The sequence below is a fragment of the Mugil cephalus genome, chromosome 15 (genome assembly GCF_022458985.1).
Source record: "Mugil cephalus isolate CIBA_MC_2020 chromosome 15, CIBA_Mcephalus_1.1, whole genome shotgun sequence".
Taxonomy (NCBI): Eukaryota; Metazoa; Chordata; class Actinopteri; order Mugiliformes; family Mugilidae; genus Mugil; species Mugil cephalus.
In genome coordinates, this window is record NC_061784.1 from 13,746,595 (window position 1) to 13,766,228 (window position 19,634).

The following is a 19,634-nucleotide window of genomic DNA, read 5'->3' on the forward strand; positions in this document are numbered from 1 at the left end:
GCATTTTTTTTTCTTTCTATATGAGAGCTTGCCATGTGCATGAATTTAGCTTCCTAAGCTTCCTTCCGAAGACAGCGGCTAATTGAGCAATCAGCAATTGGCAGTCTCGTGAAGGAAATCTCTGTGAGTGAGAGAGCTTAAGGGTTAGGTTTGCATTTGTTCGAGATAAGCGAGCCAGGACAGAGGTCCAAACAGAACGTTTGCATAGACCAAGACATGTAAACATGGAAAATGCATAAACATTAACAGACTTAGAATTAAAAAATGGGGCACACAGTTACGTGATTAGAAACGCTAAAATTAAAGCTACAGCGTGGAACGTTTGTCTCCCCTTTCTCGCAGTAATTATAACTACACAAACACTTACGTGTGTGTGGCACATGCCTGTAGCCTACAGTCTCTTCTCTTTGTCTGTGGCTTATAAGCCTTTTTCTTGGATACTTCCTAGATTCCATTTCATCTTCTCTGCCCGCGAGAGGCAAGGGGCTTCATAGAACTCAATTTACATTTGTAACTTTAGTAACTCCCTGTTCCTAGTTTCTGTAAGCGACTCTGTCGCTGTCAGTACCGTTTGTTTTTCCTTCAGTTCCTTTAAACGCATTTAGTTGATGTAGAACGCGTTACCGCCATTGCACCAGCGTAGAAATGTCGCCAAAGACTCCATATTTAAAACTCTGGCACGCTGTGAAATACAGAGAGATTTGCCTGACGCTGATTAACTTAATTAACGTTGTGCAAACTCGTTTGGCAACAGCTTAGGTGTAACAGATACTTATTTATAGTTTTCAAAAATGTTCTCTAAATATAAAAAAAAAAAAAAACACGCAAAAGTTTGTTTCTTACTCAAAACTGTGTTTCACTTGTTTAGTGATTAGATTTTCTCTTTTTTTTTAGCTACTTCACCCCAATTATGGGTTAATTACATTTTTTTTTCACTCAAAGATTTGTGCCTGTGTGTGAAAATCATCTGCATGAGTCTTACTGCACGCTCGATCGTGGGATCACGGGTTACTCTCCAAGGTTGTGTTGTGCATTACACGGCGCCGGACATTCTCTTGAGCCGGAGTGAGATCTTATGGATTAATCACAACATCCGACAATTAACTGTGCTTTTCAAACGGCACTACGAACGCATACTGCACACTTTCGCAAGTGGTTTCAGAATTACCCACTTTTCAGAAGTGTATTTCGCTCTGTGGCTCTGACGCACTTAAAAGGCGCGAAGGAATAACAGTTCCTTTATTCACATGAAAGGAGAAACATTGACTAATTGATTGACCATGCTCCTGTAAAGTTCTTACGTTTTTTTTTTTCTTTTTTTTTTTCTTCTCCTTTCGCTCTGCTCTCGGCAACTTTCCTGCCTAACTACAAAAGGCCCGAGGCTTTTAAGAGGAACTCTACTTGAAGTGCATGCGTGTGTATTAGCGATCCATATCTTTACTGGATTCACTTGGGCTTCCTTCCCTCTCCAGAGGGAAGTGCAAACTTATTTCGGATATAGAATATGCAAAGGGAGGACAAAAGTATTTAAGGACACGCTGTTCTACAGCAGCACATGCGCTGAAGTGCGTAGCACCATTCTTCATGTGTTCCCCCTCAAAAGTCTCCCAAATCACTTCCTCCTAGTATACAAGTCTGTTTTGCAGGAAGCGCTGATTACATTCTTGTAAGACGTGAATGTACATGTAAGCAGGTATCGCTATACGTTATAAAGATGTGTTAAAACACTACTCCGCATGTTTGCTGACACAAGCCTCTGGGGAGAATCCCACACATGCGTGCACAACAGAGAACAGAGGCATAGCCGTAGGATAAGGGGCGGTGTGGCCTCCAGCACAAAGAGGTGTTTGATATTTAAGAGCCCAGGCAGCATTGTGGGTAATGAGAGCCCTGGGCATCTGAACAGGGCAGAGCTCCGAGGCAGCCACTGGTAATTATGTGGCCCTATTACAGGCTCATCTGCAGGGGAAGAGTGGCAGGAGGAACCTTCTGTCACAGGTTAAGACCGGCTAGGCTCACTCCGGTTATTAAGTGTAATGGGCTCGAACGCGGCTGGTTTCCCAGGCTTCTCTCTTTGGCTTCGTGGGAAGGCGAGAAAGTTACAACGGCGCAGAAGAAAACAAATGACAAATGCGGTCATGAAAACAAATGACAATAGAGACGTCAACAATGGCTTTCATTATCGTTATTGTGTGTAAATTGTCATGAAAAACTTTTTCCTTTTTTTAATTTTACCATTTACCGTTACATTACAATGATTTCGCCATTATGTGCAAAACAAAGCCGAAAATCCTCTGCAGCCGGCTCTGGAAAATGATCCATTGATCATCACAACAGTGCAGATTGTTGTTTCATTTCTGAACATACCTGTTTTAGTCCGACTTTAATGTTTTCCCCCATTATGCAAGTGGCTTTACTTTCATTTCTGATGTTTTGAGATGGGTCTTTAAGCATCTAAGATTTCCTCCCCTCGCATAATACAATCCAGTTGGAGGGACCTATTACACCCCCTCTTCCACAAGAGCAACTTTGAAGGAGTCACAGTTAAAGAAAAAATCCTTATTTTCCTTTTACTGTCTGTTATTCAGACCTTAGCGCACCCTCTGCCTGGAAACATCCTCTTCTCCTCCTCTTTAAGACCACCCTGACTAAAAGCCTGCTGTTTTGTAATTGGCAGGCTTTGAAGAATCCTTTGCTTGTGAGCACAGTTTCATCCTCTTGGCTCCATCGAGTCACACATAACTGTGGTTATTTGTCCACAGAAGTGCATTAAACGCCTATATTAATACTCGAGTAGACTATTTTACACAAACTGATCAGGCTTAACATAAGGACCACTGGCAGGTGAAGTAGGTAAATGACACTGACCATCTTGTGACAGTTCAGTGTTCTGCTGGGAAACATTAGGACCCACCTAGACCAGACCAGGAACCCCCACCTCATAGCAATGACACGCCTAGATGGCAGCAGACATCCTCAGCAGGATGCAGCCTGACACACACACACAAACACACAAAAATGTTTTAGGAACAACTTAAAAAAAAGAACACCTCAAGGTTATGACCTGGCCTCCTAATTCACTGGATCCCAAACTAATTAAATATCTGTGGGATGCACTGGAACAAACCTGATCCACAGAGGACCCTCCCCTCAACCCACAGGACCCAAAGGCGCCCCACCCACAACGCTCTGTTACCAGACACCACAGGACACCCTCAGAAGACCCATGTCCATTCAGCAGTTTTGGAGGCACAAAGGAGACCTACACAATGTTAGGAAGGTGGTCATAATGTTATGCCTGATCCTTCCACATTTACCTCATAATTCAAAACATTAGCCATTTTTAGTCTGGACATCTGAATTATAAATGGGACACTGCTTTCATTTTAATTTTATTAAAAAAAGTTGAAGATCTTATGTGTTTTGTCGGGACAAACTGGGTGTGGATAGCAGCAGGAATTTCATCAACGCTACATCTAAAACCCTCCAAAACCTTTGTGAGGGCAACATATCTTGTTCCCGTTTTTCTTTTTTTTTTCTTCTTCTTCTTCTTTTTTTAATCGCTGTGCTTCTTCATCCACTGCAAATGAGATTGATTGTTACAATAGAGGCCTTTCATCCCACCCCCCCACCCCTCCCTGCTTTGGAGCAGCCCAGAACTACCACTGCTTTATCTCGGGTTACCACAATATATCCTCTTAAATTACCACTTGCTGCTTTTATATCCTCATTTTATCTGCGTTTCTTTGTACACAGTGGGCGTTACATGCTTTTCTTCACACATCGTTCTTAATCATAACAAAACACTTTGTGTGAAACTTCTCTTCCGCTAGATCCAGAGCGCTAATTATCCCCATATATGCTGCAAGGGCGCCGCCACATCTTTATCATCAGTTTTGTTTGGGTCCGGGGTGCCACTGTCACTTTTGCCTCGTCTTATCAAAAGGCCTTTTTTCATCAGAGCGGTGCCAACGCTCGAGATGAAATGACCTCCTTGGGTTGCCCTCCACTCTGTTCGGCGATAAGCGCGGCAAATTATTTATGTACTCTTGGACTTTCTTTCTAATGGATGAAAGAAACTGCGGCCGAGAAGAAGAGCTGGGTTGGTTTTAAGCAGCTAATAACTTTTAAACTCCTCGACTCAATAGAATTGAATGAATGAAAGTTAAACTCGTGCATGGACGTATTTAAAATAGAAAGTTGAAACATATTGGTGCTACTACTGCCTGGCCATTTTTTATTTTTTTTTTTAATAGATCTCTCCATCTTTGAATGTTCAGAGTAACAATTACGGGCTTGAACCGGCTGCCACCATGGTCACAAAAGGTTAATCCCTTGACCATTTTTATTTTTTATCATTGTTAAGGTCCTGATAAGGGCCGAATGGCGAGGTAATGCATCGGCATGCAGCATGAAGACACATGCACAGAGTAAAATGTGCATTGTCTTTAGGAGAGGATTCTCTTTATCTGTCTGTTCAGGAATTCACTGCCACTCACTTCTCCCATGGCCCCAGCTCTCCTGCCTTTATCCTCTTCATCTCCCCCTGCGCGCGCTGTCACTCCCAGATCTTTGTTCGCCCGCGCTTTATTCATTTTCAGTTCTTTGGCCCTCCTCAGCATCTGTCCTTTCGGTGTTATTTTTGCCCGACTCGCACATCGGCGTCCTCTTCACCTCCCGAGGTGCTCTCTTTCTGCCTCCGCGTCCCGTTGAGTTAAATCTCAAAGTATGTTGCAGTTTATGGTGGCGGGCGCCGGGCTCTGTCTTAGTCATCGGGATTTGGTTTTACTGTCACACAGCCGCCCATATATTTTTTTTTTCCTGCCGTCTGTCCCCGGACGGATGGATATCTCTCTTGAAGGATTACGGCACGTTCTCTGAAGTTGCATCTGCATCTCATTGGAACCTCGAGATGAGAGCCTCAGACTTTGAAGGAGTTTATTTTCTATGTGTTAATCATCTTTGATTCTGTTTCTCAGCGCTTGACAGCTGATGCATGACATGTAAGCACTCGAAACTTGACCAAAGACCATCTCATCTTAGGCAAGAAAAGATCGCTGCAAAATGGGGCTGCATTTTTGCTATGAAAGATGTTCTGATTTCCATTTTTGACTATGTGAATACCTTACATTGCTCCCACTTAACAGCACTAGATTTTCACTTTTCCGTCTTTACTTACCGTGTCACCTTTTTTTTTTTTTTTTAAACTTAGCAGTTTCTTTTCGTCTCATTTTCACCCTGTCTTTCCATCTTTTTATACGGCGACTGAGTCCCTCTCGTTACAAAACGAAACTTTGGGAAAGTGACACTTCCAGTTCACATAAAATCTCATTTGCAGTTTCTCCGTTTTGCATAGATCATCCTTACCCCCTCCGTTTCTTGCTTTTTCATTTTTAATGCCTCCTCATAGGCCTTTAATTTATATTTAAATCTTGAGCGTCACGTCGTAAAAACGAGTACCAATTTTTCAGTTCACACAGCAATATAAAAGTATGCAGCGCTTGGGAGCTTTTCAGAGCTCCGCTTTATTATTTTGTATTTTGAGGGCTTCTAATAAAAACCATATATCTCAAAGTAAACATTGTGAAAATAACTGACGTGAAAAGGAACATTTTCTGGCAGGATAAAATGTTGTTTTTGAAGAGTCTGAGGAGATAATGCAGGGGAAATGAGAGCAGAGGGATAAAATAGTGGGAAGGAGAAACCGGAGCTTTCAGCGGATACATTGTCCCAGCACCTGCCCTGAGATACATTAAACTTACCCCCTGTAAAATATTATAATGGAGGCACGGGGAGTCTTGAGCACAATAAAATGGTGCAGGAGAAGAGATGCTTTTACGTTGTGCAAAAAAAAAAAAAAAAAACTGCATGCACATATAGAGCTTGACACGTTTCCGTCCCCAAGCCTTCTCCCTTCAAGCTATGCCCACAGGGTCGGATACGACGGTCTCCACCAGACGTCAGGGAAAAAAACCTCAGAGATATTAAACGTATTATTAAGAAGAACTTCAAAGGAGTAAGGGATTCTCACATCGGTTTCCTATGGTTTCATGTGCAAGGGTCGCTTAAGGTGTCTCTGCAGCACAGTCATGCCTGATGGCTATTGAATGTAAGGAGGAAACAATGCATTATTCTGTCACACGCAACTTTTATCTCTTGTGGGTGAGTAGGAGGGGAGGCTTGATGTATGTGCACTTCACTCCCTTTGTTGCCCACGGCGCGCGTAGCACTCTGAGAAACACAAACAGCAGCACCAGACTTGTATTTAGGTTTGGTTTGCGGTTTGCTCTTAGGTGATTAACCTCCAATTACTCCAACCTTTCTGCCAAAAAAAAAAAAACCCAAGAACATTTATTTAGGACATACTCAAAGTAAATTGAATGCTGTTCTTGAACATTTTGGAGCTTATGCATGGTCTTGGTCTCTTTTGAAAGCCAAGATGTTCAATCACAAAAGTCGGAATCACTAGGTTGCATTGTTCTCTTGAGTAAGTTGTTGTTTCTTTCTTTCAGTTGGACTGGGTTCTAACTGTGTTTTGCCTCGTGTTTTGCAGAGGGGAGATATGTTGGTTGACATGTAGTTGCATATCCGTTGCTGTTGGCTAGGCTAGTTAGCTTGTGTCTCCTTGTTGGTTGCTAGCTGGTAGCTGACTGATAGCCTGCTGTTCATTTTTTCGATTGGACTGGGCTTCTAAATGCGTTTTGCCTTGGATCTTGGCACAAGGGATCTCATCCAGTATAGTAATGACTGACAAGCAGTTAAAAATAAGACGTTGGTGGGTTCGCCTGAATTTTTTTGTTTTGAAAAAATGTGTTTTTTTTTTTTTTTTGGGTGAATCCTGGAACGGCATTTATCAATGAAATCAGAAGAAAATGAGCTTTCCAACGACACATTGCATGCAGGTTTTACTAAAATACCACTCGTGTACAGAGCCCTGATTGGTTCAAAAACCTTCTGCTGTCCCATATATGTCCCAGTGGAACGTTAAAAGGTTAATCGAATGCAGTGACTAGAACAGGGGTCTTCAGGCCAGGGACCCCCAAACTGATGAGAGATTAAATAGGGATCCCCTACCTACTAAATGTGTGTTCTATATTAAACTCGGCCTACATGCTTGTATTGTATCCCAGACCCAGATAGCCAGACTGTACTTGATCCTTGAGAATTAACAACAAAGGACGTAACCGGCTTCAGTTCGACTTTGAGTTGAACAGAGGTTTAAATACTCGCCCAGGGCTATGAATCCCCTCAGGAGATACCCGCTACCATGCTGATTGCCTTGAGCGAAGTGTAAGTGCAGGTGGATAAAACACATGTCACACACACTCTAAATTATGGCTCTGAAAGACTTGTAAAATGACTTGCTCTCAGTCGTCTGTGGGTCTGGCTCCGCACACCTTGCAGAAGAGCGACACAGCCGAGCGCACAACACGTCACCCTCCTCTTTGTGATCCTCTTTTCCACCAGTTGCACACGCGCCAAGCCTCTCTCCGCAGTGACTGCCACACATCCGTCAAGATAAGCTGAAAGGTGCCGCAGCATCCTGAGGGGAAGTTCGATATTTGTATTTTGTCAGCTATGAAAATCCATGTAGAGTGGCGCTCCTGTCAGATGGATGGTACGTGGGCCGCCGCTATTAGTGCTGATATAATACTGGCGGCCTATTTCGGCGCGGAGACTGTCGCAGCCCTTTCACATGTTTAGTGGTTTATGAAAACGAGCACCATGCCAACCGAATAAATAGATGATTTGCTCACGAGCCACGAGAACGTTTCTTGAAAGTTTTCCACGGCGGTGAGATCATTGCATAGGTCTTTGTTTGCCGGTTGCACTGGGAGTTGGGGACTCGTAGGCAGAGGAATACTGAAGGAGACACAACAGTGAGGGAACGGCCACACTGCCAGCAGCAGAATATATGTAGCGTGCAGCTGACAGCTCTGTCTTTCTGTAAAAAATGTCTTTGATTTTGGATGTGAAGCCTCACACACACACACACACACACACACACACATAAAAAAACACACAGATGGAACTCGAGAAAGTCGAAGCTAAGAGCTTAATCTCACATTTGGTTTGAAAAAAATACTTTTTTTTGTTTTTATTTTTTTCCAATTCATCCACATATGAAGCAATTTGCTCTCTTTCCATCTTTTTATAGCCGATAGCTGGCTCCTAACGGGCCTTCCAGGATCTGGTTGCCTAGGTAACCGTCTTGTATATTTCCCACTCCCAAATGTTTTTGAATGAAACAAGGAGAACATACATTTATTGGCGGTGTACGGACGGAGCTAGCTCTTCTTGCCGTCTCACTTGAAGGGGAAATACAATCAACACCGTTCTGTCTCGCTTCGGTGACTTTGGCGTTCACGTGTTCCCTAGTCGCCACTTTGCTGCCAATGTCCCCTTGTGTGTCCTTCACACATCTCCAACATCTGTAAATGAGGCTTCCATCTTTCCGTGTGTGCTACATGACTGCGCGTCGCGTTTGCTTAACCGATCAGTTTCATTTTGACTTAATGTGGCTCCAATTTTTATTTCTTGAACAACTCTCCAAGCCCAAAGCGTGAGAATTTAAGCTGGTCCCTGAAGCTTGTTCATCAACAAAGCTTTAGAAAGGTAGCAGCTTAGTTTTAAGCTATTTTAACTGAATAAATGTACTTATATACAAGTTGATGAACCAAATATCTTTAAAAACAAAAGCCTGAAGAAAAAGGATAGGTGTGGGTATCTGGGTTGAGGGCATGTAGTGATACTCTTCATGTTAAAATACATTATATTTAGCAGGAAAATAGATGGAAAAACACTTTTGTTTTCAACGCAGTAACCGCACTGCAGAGTTAGATTTTTGTTGTGTACCAGAGTGCCTCTCTCAAGGCTGACCACAAAGGAATGTGGAAAGGCCAAGAACTTTTTTTTAATCAAAATAAACTGAAAGACATTATTTACTTGTGAAATATTATGGTCAAATTTTCAGCAAATACTTCAAGTAGCAACACCAGCATTCATTTAGGGTTGTGTTGATATTTGAGTTCAAAAAATTGCTTTTTTTTTCTGCGGTCAGTTCTCTAACTGCTCTGATTTTATTTGGATTTTTAATTTTCAAATTCATCGACCAGCTTTGTCCATCTACAGTCTATCGTTTATGCGGGTAGCACGCAGTGTCTTCGCTGCGACATGACTTAATTTTCAGACCAGAACCCTTAAACAATGAGGTGAGCGTATTTATCTGAGCCTCCAGAGGCAGGATAAGTCTCACGGATTCGCCACTGTAGGTGACCATTTCACGCCATGTGTAATAATTGGATTTAGTAACATAGTGTTACAATATTGGCAGCGGTTTTAATGGTGCAAGTCCACTGAGTCGTGACGGGGGGATTTGCAAGATAAAATAAGCGCTGACCACGCAGAGGTTTTTGCAGCACGCTGGTCACAAAGTGAATAACATATTGAGTATCAGGAAGTATAGGAGAAAACCAAGACGAAGAAATTCTTGGTCACACTATCAACAATTGTGGTAAGAAAGTCATCTCTTCTGACAGAACTCTTTAACAAGATCCTACATCACAAGCCAGCACCGAAGTTTTTACTCTCTCTCAGCAGCTCGATCGATGAAATTTGTTGCAGAAACTGTGATTCCTAATTGGTTGGGAAAAATAAAAGAGAAGAAAAAGTGTGCTGAGTTTTTTTTTTTTTTTTGTCAGAAAAGCCTTTGAAAGAAGGTGCATTGTGTATTTAGCTCTTCTGAGGATGATTTCAAAGCTACTTTTTTGTTTGGTCAGCACATGTGAGAGGGCTTTTATCCTTCCAAAAGGCTGGAGGAATGGGACAGTCTGAGGACCAGTGGCTCAGATCCCCATTCTCTGCGCACAGCTTCAGACGTCACACATAAGAGCCGCTTCGTACACGCAAACATGCACACGTATGCGTGCGCGTGGGCTAAGGTTGCGGGCCGCGTTGGCGCTTGCAGTCGAGGGGATGCGGATGTGCGCGATTTCGTGTGGAGCGAAGCCTGAACTTGGCTTTAGGGGGTTTTGTAGGATGCATTAGCTGTGTCCTCACCTCAGCATGTTGCAGCAGTGTCTACCAAACCGGAAAGTGCTGAACTTTTCACCTCTGCTGTGTTTTAGCACCATGTCTGCGAGCCGCATTAGTGCCTTATTCTATTGGGAAGGGTGAATCCGACCGTGAACTAGATGTGGGAGTGGAAAGTATGGCCGCTCTTCGTCATGCTGTTCATGATTTCTTATTAATAGAGGCTGGTATATATCCTTATTTTCTACGCGATCGGTGTCACAGTGTAGGATTAGTCATAGAGTAGCACCCGCCTTTTTTTTTTTTTTTTTTTTGCCGAAGGGAGTTTGAGCAACAATGCTTGCCTGCTGCTGATTATGACCTTTATCATTATGATGGAGGCAGAGTGCTACAGTATGCTTTGTGTGCGTTTAACAGCCATACTACTTCAGCCTTTAAGATGCACAAAGGACACGGATAGAGCAAACAACTTTGTTTTCAATTGTCCTCAGTGGAGCTAAATTAGATTTTCCTGCACATAACATGAACCACAAACAGTCCACCTCTGCATATTCCCTTTGCCAGCGAAACACATAATCAGACGTTCGTAATGGCACTTTATGGGGACGCCACGCAGAGTTAGTCATTGTTCATTGCCTGCAAAAGCAGAAAGAAAGATCTCTCTTCAACTTCTTTTCTAGTCCAGCTTTAGAGTGTTTTCTCATTATTTCCGTTCAGCGTTGCAGAGCTCTGACCTCACCCCAAGGAGTAGGTGGGTAAATTAGCTGCAGGAAGCAGCAATCTTTCCTGTCTGCTCGTCGAAGTGGCAGCTATTGAGTAGCTCTGTTAGCATAGCATTAACGTGACCATTTCCAACTCCTCCTCCTCCTGCCTGGCTGGCATGCTCAGGATAATCTGTAAACTGCTAACTGTGCAACTTCGTTTTTAAATGAAACATAAAGCATTGTTTAAAATCCAGAAATAAAGCGCTTTTGTTTTCTTGCATATTTTGTCCAGGTGGGAACAAGCTCAAAGGACACCAGTTTCGTCTGGACTGGGCCTGGATCTCTCTGGAGAAAGAGTACTACGTGGTGGATGAAGAGGACAAGTTCCTGGAGGTGGTCCTCAGACGCAGAGGGTACCTGGGGGAGACATCTTTCATCGGTGAGCCTATTTGTCTTTCTGTCTTTCTCCCTTTTCCTATCCGGGGCGACGCGCTTTTCAGCCACTCTAGTATGATGGCCCTGGGGATGGAAATGTTGGTCCGTCGCTTTTGTCCAATATCACAACAACAGCTGGAAGGATTGCCTCAACCTTTTTGTACAGACGTTCGTGGTCTCCAGAGGAAAAATAAATAAACTCCTGTTGAGTGAAATGTCAACGGCTGTTGGAGAGATTTTCATAAAATAAATTAAATTTGATAAATTTGATGCATACACAGGATTAAGTGGTAGTAGAAGATGAGATATCTTGATTGCACATACTCGTGCTAGAAGAACTTTAATTCGATTGGTAGTGCCTTGATTTTCCATTTCAGTGTCATCCCCAGAGGAGATTCAATTTTGAACATAATTTGCAAAACTAAGGACATTCCTACTCAGAGCTTCTTCTGCTTTTGATTTTGTGTTACAGTTCTACTTTCCTCTTTCTTTGTATATAAGAACAACTATGGAATTCAAGAAATGGCACACAACCATCTTTTTATAATGTCCTACTTTGGTAGTTTACTTTTGTGCTATTTATACCATACACAATTCTGTCATTTGCTTCGTAAACCTTTTGACTCTCACATTCACTCGGCACACTACTCTCCAGCACTTGACCAAATCAAAACTGCAACATTTCCTTTCAACACACAAAATAACCCAATTTCTCCCTCAAGTCAAAGTAATTTTGTTTGGATTTGAGGCGATTTAAAGTTTTTGAGAAAAGGAAAATGTTGTTATGAGCTTGAGGAAGCTAGATCAGCCAGCTCTAAGTTCAGCGTGATGCAGGCAGGTAAAAATAATTGCATGGCAACATGAGTGCTCAACATTGTTTTGCCCGTACGTGCTGGCAAACAGCATCGAGCAGTCTCATGTTGCCTTGCAAATGATTTTAACTCATGTTCAAAGTTTTAATTTATTTGTTCCAAACAGTGGCTAAAAATCTAGTTGGGGCTTCTCTGCGGTGATGATGTTCTTGCTGTGTCTGCATGTTGGGTTAACAGTTTTATAAAAGAAAATAAAGGAGTTGCTGATATAATGCTATTTAGAAACAGATTCCATTGTTTACTGTGGCCGGCTATTAAGATGTGATACAGTAAGAGGACACAAATGCATATAAATGAGTACTAATAGAGAAGATGTTATAAAAGAAATTAGAGGAGCTCCGTGCTAGAGAAAAAACATTAGAGGATAGGAGCTTGGAGCGAGAGAGAAGAGCATAGAGGACAGGTGCTCGATGTGTCATCCCTCAGCAGCCTAGACCTATAGCAGCATAACTAATGGATTGGTTGGGTTTCACCTGAGCCAGCGTTAACCGGAGCTGTATATATACCTCAAATCACATGACCAATTTAAGACGACGTAGCAGCAAGACGCAGCATCACAGAATCTTTGTTTCCAACTGTGTTGATAGGCCAAGTAAAACTAGACTTCTTAGAAACAATTTACCACACACTTTTTCTTTATGTTGCCGTCATGTTGGTGCCCGTCTGGTGCACAGAGAAATGATGAAAAGGAAAACGCTAGCGGAGATCGCTAGCCAGCTTCAAATGCTTGAAAGCAAAAAAAAAAGTTTAGCTAGCAAAAGGTTAGCATAAGGCTTGGTTGACTTCAAATTTCATTCATTTGTAAAGCACTGTTGGATGTTTTTGGCTCTGGTACTAACTATAAGCTTTGTCAAAAAGGAAAGTCTTAACATTAAAAGTAGTGAGGGTGTTCTGCTTCCCAAACACAAACTGGGAGCTGGTTCGACAGGAGAAAGGCCTGGTAGCTGAAGATTTTGCCTCATATTCTACTTTTAAATTTCCGTCAATACTCCTGCTGCAGCATTTTGATTCAGTTGGAGGCTTTTTGGAGAGCTATTTGGACAACCACACGGTAATGAATTACAATAATCCAGCCTAGAAGACACAAATGCATGGGCTAGTTTTTCAGCATCACTCTGAGACAGAGTGAATTTTGACTTTATTACTATTATACACGTGTTATATAGTTGATTGTGAGTCGTGTGAGCAGGAAGTGATACAGTATAATCAGTGTGAGAATATCATGGTATAAGATGAGGTGTGATATTGAGTTGAATTGAACTGAATCACTGATGACCTTTTTCTTTTTTGCAGTGCAGAAGGTTTTATAACGCAGGCAGATTTATTGAGCCAGATCCTTAAATAGCAGGGAAGAGATTGAGACGACATTCAGATAAGACTTAAAACAAACTTGCAATCTTGCAATGCGCTCCACACCTGTGCTCCATATGATTCTTGTTAAAATTCAGCCTCTCCGATCTAACATAGACAGCGTGAGAACGGCTGCACTTTTGCCTTTTAGCAACGGTAAGCTGCGGAATGGGTTTTCACAGCAGTTGACGACGACACAAACAACAGACAAAAGGTGAATCATCAGGAAACTTAAAATGAAGTGAGCGTCCCGCTGCCGGCAACGCTCATCCGTATACAAAACACAGAGTGGGCAGAGAACAGGCCGCTGTGTGTGTCGCTCCAATCTCAAATCCAGCCGGCTACACAAACACCGATGCTGGAGTTTTTTAATAAGCATTTTGACCAGCAGATGGAGGCGATTTGGAAAGAAGGAGCCGACGTGTTTTCGTGCTTATGTCTGAGTGTTTGTGCGAGTTGTAAGGTTAAAAGGATGATGATCTTGTCCCTGAATGCCGCACTCAGCACTGACTTTGTCATGCTTCAGCCGGTTCCCTCTGGGAGAAGTAGCGGCTGTAAGCAGCTTTTCCCCTCTCGCTCACCTCTCATCATCATTCTGATCCCTGCTAATCGTAAGGTCATGTGTTACCATCACGGTGTAGCAGTTTATGTAAGCTTTGAGACTTATCTATCTGCGTGTGCATGCATGACTGTATGTTTGATTCCTCTCGGGGAGGTTTTGAGAGTATCTCCAGGGCACACATGAAAGCGCGCGTCCTGACTCTCATCTCTTAGCACAGTTGGCGTGCGAGCACCTGGTTATCTCTGACGACACACACATAATACGCAACGCTTTCAAGCCGTTTTTTTTTTTTTTTTTTTTTTTTTACACCGGATCTCTAACATGGCATGTTGACACGGTGCTAAAGTGCATCAGTGTGAAAGTTCCTTGCATGTAGTGACAACATGTTTAGCTGTGTGTGGTTTGGAGGGAGATTAAAGAAAATTAATATTTATGGCAGCTGTAAGAAAATAGGTGTGCCGTACTCCACAACGCCAAGCCTAAGTCACTCTGACATTAATATTTTATCTCATGATTCTTATAAAATTTGTACGCCTTCTTGCACAAATGTACTTTTGTGTGTCTGTACGTGGTGCATGTTCAGGGTTGATAATGAAATATGGTCCCGTCTAGGGCAACATGCAACGGTAAAAACAGAAAGGGATCAATGTAATAGCTTTTAATAGATTTCAGTATTGGCTAATTTAGCTTGGCTTATGTCTTAATGACTTTTGAGACTGTCTCCCCGGCATGGAGGACAGTTTTTCAGCATGCATGAAGGATTCACTCGATCGCCCTTCTTCGTAGGTTGCCTCGTTTTGCCTCGGTATTGGTGACCGCCAGCAGTGCTGCTGTAATGATGTAAGAAATAATGATAGATTCTGCCTGAATTAAAGGTGTGTTTGCTATTTAAACTCCTTTGTTGAACTTCTGTGGCTCTTTGCACAAAAACATGGACGCAGATGATGTTGATGAAACAGGATGTATGCAGAAAAGTATTTTAGGACGGTGACACATTTGAAATGAAATAATAACTCAAAGGTTGCAGTGTCAACTGCTCTCTTCAATCAGCTCTATTGAATGGTTTATGCACCGGCCGCAACGTCTCCAGCAATTTATCCTGTATACAGTCATAATGACATATCTCGTCTTAAATGTTTTACAGCCAGGGTCTAAAAGCTGCGACAAACACACCTCAGCCAACCTCCTGGACTGGGACGTAAAGATTCGGCACCAAAAGTATCAATAAGGGGAATCGATAAGCATGAAGGCTAATTGTTCTTTAAAAGAGTTATCGATGCCCATCCCTACTCAGGAGCTATAGCGGTCATACAATAACCAAAAAGTTTGGCGTTTCGATTTCGCCCTATCCCTAGTCTGTCCGTTGTGTCCTTGGGTAAGACACTTCACCCAAATTGCTCCAAGTGTGAACTCCACTGATTGCGAGTGGGGGATGTTTGGTGGTGGTCGCAGAGGCCGGATTGTTTCCATCAGTCTGCCCCAGGGCAGCTGTGACCACTGAGGTACTTTACCACCACCAGGGGGTGACTGTGTGACTGAATGAATAATCCATTCAATGTAAAGCATCCTTGTGTATCTATGAGTATAAAGCGCTATGTAAAACCAATGCATTATTATTATTGTTACTTGTGAAATACATCATCAGCTGGACTGATACCAGGGAAAATGATTTAAAGCAGAGGCCTTTAATGTTTTTCAGGTCAAGAACCCCCAAATTGATGGAGAAGTAGCCCCCCCCCCCCCACATTGTGCATATGTGTTCTATATTAAATTCCTATTTACAAATATACATTATTAGTATCATTTCACATTCAATATTAAGCTATCTCTTTACTAAAACATGTTGGATTCATGTTAATGTAAAGAAATTTAAATTTGTGGGGGGAAATTAAAAAAAAAAAATACATAAAAATGTCTAATCAACCAAATACTTTGCGACCCTCCTGCAGTACCTCCATCGAAACCCTAGGGGACCCCCTGTTGAAGACCGGATAAAACAGCAAACCCTTATATTTGAGCTACAACAGGGTAAAGGTTTTACATTTTGATAAAGAACGTGCAATCAGTTATTACATTTTATGCAGATTATTCTTTTTATGTAAATTGACTGATTTAAAGTTAAGTTAAAGCTACCAATGATTACTTAGACACTGCAGATGTATGTGCATGTTCCCACTCCCTACAGCCCCTCGGTCCCTTTTATTCAATCAGTACTCTTTAGTGATACTCTACAAATAGTAATCTGCGTTTGTCCTTGGTGAACATCACTCGCGGAGTTATCTTGAGGACCAGAGACTTTTCTATTGAATGCCTAATAGATTGTATTTTAGCCTTTCTGGTCATGAGAGACACATGGCTGCGTGTTACATACCATCTCTTCACAGAACCTTGTTAACTGCCACATTTCTTATTTCTCCAACCACATGCTTCACCATAGTTGCTGTAGACTTGTTATTCCCCGTCACTGTGGTTGCTCCACTTTTCAGATCTGGAAAACCAATCTTTGGTTGGTGCACCAGCCGGGGAAAGTTTCCTCATGCACCAAATTTCCAACTCCAATGTTCTGCAATATGGAGAGAGACTTACCTGGCTCTGATTGGTTTAATAAGCCTCGTCTGAAACCGGTTGGCAAGGACTTAAAAGCATTTACATGTAAAAAATCTGGCACTCTAGCTTTAATCACTGAATTGTTTGAGCACTCCTAGTTGCAAATTGCCGATAAATATGAACCTCCGTTTTCACCATCTGTTAGTTTTTATATGTAGCGTGCTAATGGAGGATATGGCAGAGTGGTAACGAAACTCAAAGGTCTCAACGAAAAAAAACAGAGCTGCAAATGATAATTGAAGTCAGAGGAAAAAAAAAATAATAATCCAAAAAACCGAAAAGGCACCTTCAATGTTCTGGTATACATGGAAAGTATATCTCTACATGCAGTGACAGATAGCGTTAGATCAGAGACGGAGAGAATGGTAAAAAAAAAAAAAAAAGGACACCCGGCGATGTTGCCAGGAGCCTGATGCTGTTGCATGGGTTAGCTGATGAAAGCCGGCGTGGTGCCAGGCAACAGTGGAGGAGAGCTGTTACACATAGCCCATCACAACAGGGCGCGCAGGTAGAGAGGATCAGTGAAGGAGAAACGCAGAGATGAGATCAGGGTTCAAAGATGCCCCCGCGAAGCAGAGCTCAGGCAGAGCAGGACCGGACAAGAGGAAAGGGATCAGGCTGGATTCAACTGTTTTCGAGACCTTTTCTTCAAGTATCAACGAGCAGCGCAACTCCTCACGGGCGTGTGTGTGTCCTCGATCTCACCCGCTAATTTTGTCCCCACGCTTCCCCCTCTCCCCGGTGACGGCCGTCCCACTGACTTGTAAACCCACTTAACTCGTTTCACCTTCCTTTTCCCTAATCTCTTCTGACCTCGTCGCACAGACCCGCTTCCACTCATCAGCGGCGTCTCCTAAACTGTCCTTACTGCCTACTGAGTCGGTGCCGCGCGACTTTGTCGTACATGTTTTCCGTGTCATATATTTAGTCGTGTGCCTTTTTATCCGTGTCTCGCTCCTGCGCTGCGCTCGCTCACAGTTTGTTCTTGCACCGTCTTTATTTTCCCACTTCCTGGTGTGTGTGTTTGGTTGTTACCCATTGCACTGCATCTCTGCCGGTTCTCCTTCATACGCTTTGCATGGCTTTCCCTTCCTTTTTTTTTTTTGCTATATTTCCATCATTCTTCCTGTCTTCTTTTCTGCGTGAGTAGTATGAGGAGCCCCACGGGGGAACAAGATGGAATTGAATTTTGATTCTTCCTTTTTTTTTTTTTAACCCCTTGAATAAGTCAAAGCTCGCGCCTTGAAGGCTCTTTCTTTATTATTATTATTTCAGCACTGGCCTTTTCTTGTCTGCCTCTGCTCCGCTGCGTAAATGGAGAATGGTTAACGAGGTGTACTTTGCACCAGGTTAAGATATGTCATCTCCTGTGGGATGTGTTCCAGCCCAATTGTTGTGCGAGTGCATGGGAAGATAATTGTGTTTCGCCAGGGAGAGAGAATAGAAACCGTTGACCCCCTCTCTATTCGGTACATCTTCATCTCTGCTGCCTTGAGGCGAAATGATATAATACACTGATATAATATACAAAATTGTAGGTTTTGCATTGAGACAAACCCTGGTTACCGCAGCATTTGGTACAGCAGTAAAAGAAGCTTCAACACGAAACAAAAAAAAAAAAAAAAAGAGCAAAGTTTGCAGCTATAAAAAGAACTTGTGTTTGCGAGCGGGGTTGTGTGTGTGTGTGTTGATACAAACACAAAGGACTGTAGCTCTGAGGAACAGTGCCATAGAGATCAAAAACCCTCAGGAGGGAATATTTCTCCCCTGCTGAGGTGGAACCCCGGTGCGACCTGGGGAAAGGCGTGTCTCTTCCCTCCAGGGAGTCCAGCAACAGTGGCGCAACGAGGCTGCACCTTTCTTAAGATCAGCCACTTCCCCTCTCTCATGTAGGCACCGTGTGGTGCATTTTATTTGACGTGGATCAGCTCATCATCAGAACAGAATTGAAGACGGACATACAAACACACTTAAATATATTTGCGTTTCTGGATTCGCGAGAAATGGTCTTTGATTTGGGAAAAGTGGGAAAACAAACCCGGTGAGGACAAGAAATCAGGACCGGTTTCAAGCAACGACGCCGACTCTCTTCTTTGGTCTTCTTCGTCAGAGGTGGGATCGTTTGTTCCGTGCTGTAGTTTCTGTCGGAGTGGCTGCCCAAGGCGAGTTCTCAGCCCTCAGTGGCCGAGAGGTTCGTCGTAATGAAGGGAGCTCCTCAAACGAAGCCGAAATCAAAGCTCGTTAACTCCGGCTATTAAAAGAAACTTGCAATTAATCAGTTAAAATCAAAGAAATTAAGACGTACATGATCAGAGTGTAAAAACCAGCGAACCCCCATCAGAAATGAGTTTCTTGCGTGAGGCGCACCTTAAAGTCCAATTAAATTTAATTGGCTTTGTTCTGTTCTTTTGACATTTGGTCCGTGAAATCAGAAACCAGGAGGATATGTTTTGATAATTATTGACTCTATACGTGTTGCTGAGTGATGCAGAAGCACACTTCTAGTTTCGGTTTAATTAGACGGGATGCCGATATCAGCCTCCTGTTACACACTGAGAAATGACCACAGTCGCCCAGACAGCTGTCTGCTACGCTCCACAAGAGCCAAATAGCCAACAGCATACATTTCCTGGTAAAGACTTCCTCTTTTTACTTGCAAACACCAATACGCATCTCGTCTGTACTGTATCTTGCTGAAATTCCATCAAAAGATGTGGCCGTGCGATGGCGACCGAGGTGTATAAACAGTATGACCACGTGCAACCTGTTCTGATATAGATATGAAGAGGTTCAGGATTCATGGTCTCAAGAAGGAAAACGTGATTTAATTCTCCATTGTGGTTTTAATGCTGCGTTAAAGTGTCCAAAGGCAGGTGGTTACGGCAGCAGAAACACAGTAGCGAGTGTAAACCTGACCAGTTAATTCTCATAAAAGTGCGAGAGAATACTACGCGGTTCGTTTTGATGAGGCGGGTGGTTTTCCAGTCACAGTCAATTGAGGCTAGAGGAACCGGTTGATGTGGCGTCGTGCAGACTGATTGCCGTTGGCAAGAAAGAGCCTCCTAAATGCTT

General features: G+C 42.8%; 1 protein-coding gene across 2 annotated transcripts in view; it reads left to right on the top strand.

Annotated features, from left to right (window-relative positions):
• The window catches only part of frem2a (FRAS1 related extracellular matrix 2a), a 60,651-nt gene that overhangs the window by 9,335 nt on the left and 31,682 nt on the right, over positions 1-19,634 (top strand). For both annotated transcript variants that reach the window (XM_047607971.1, XM_047607972.1), the window contains exon 3: positions 11,029-11,175. In XM_047607971.1, coding sequence (XP_047463927.1) covers positions 11,029-11,175 — 147 coding nt within the window. The remainder of the gene's footprint in view (positions 1-11,028; positions 11,176-19,634) is intronic.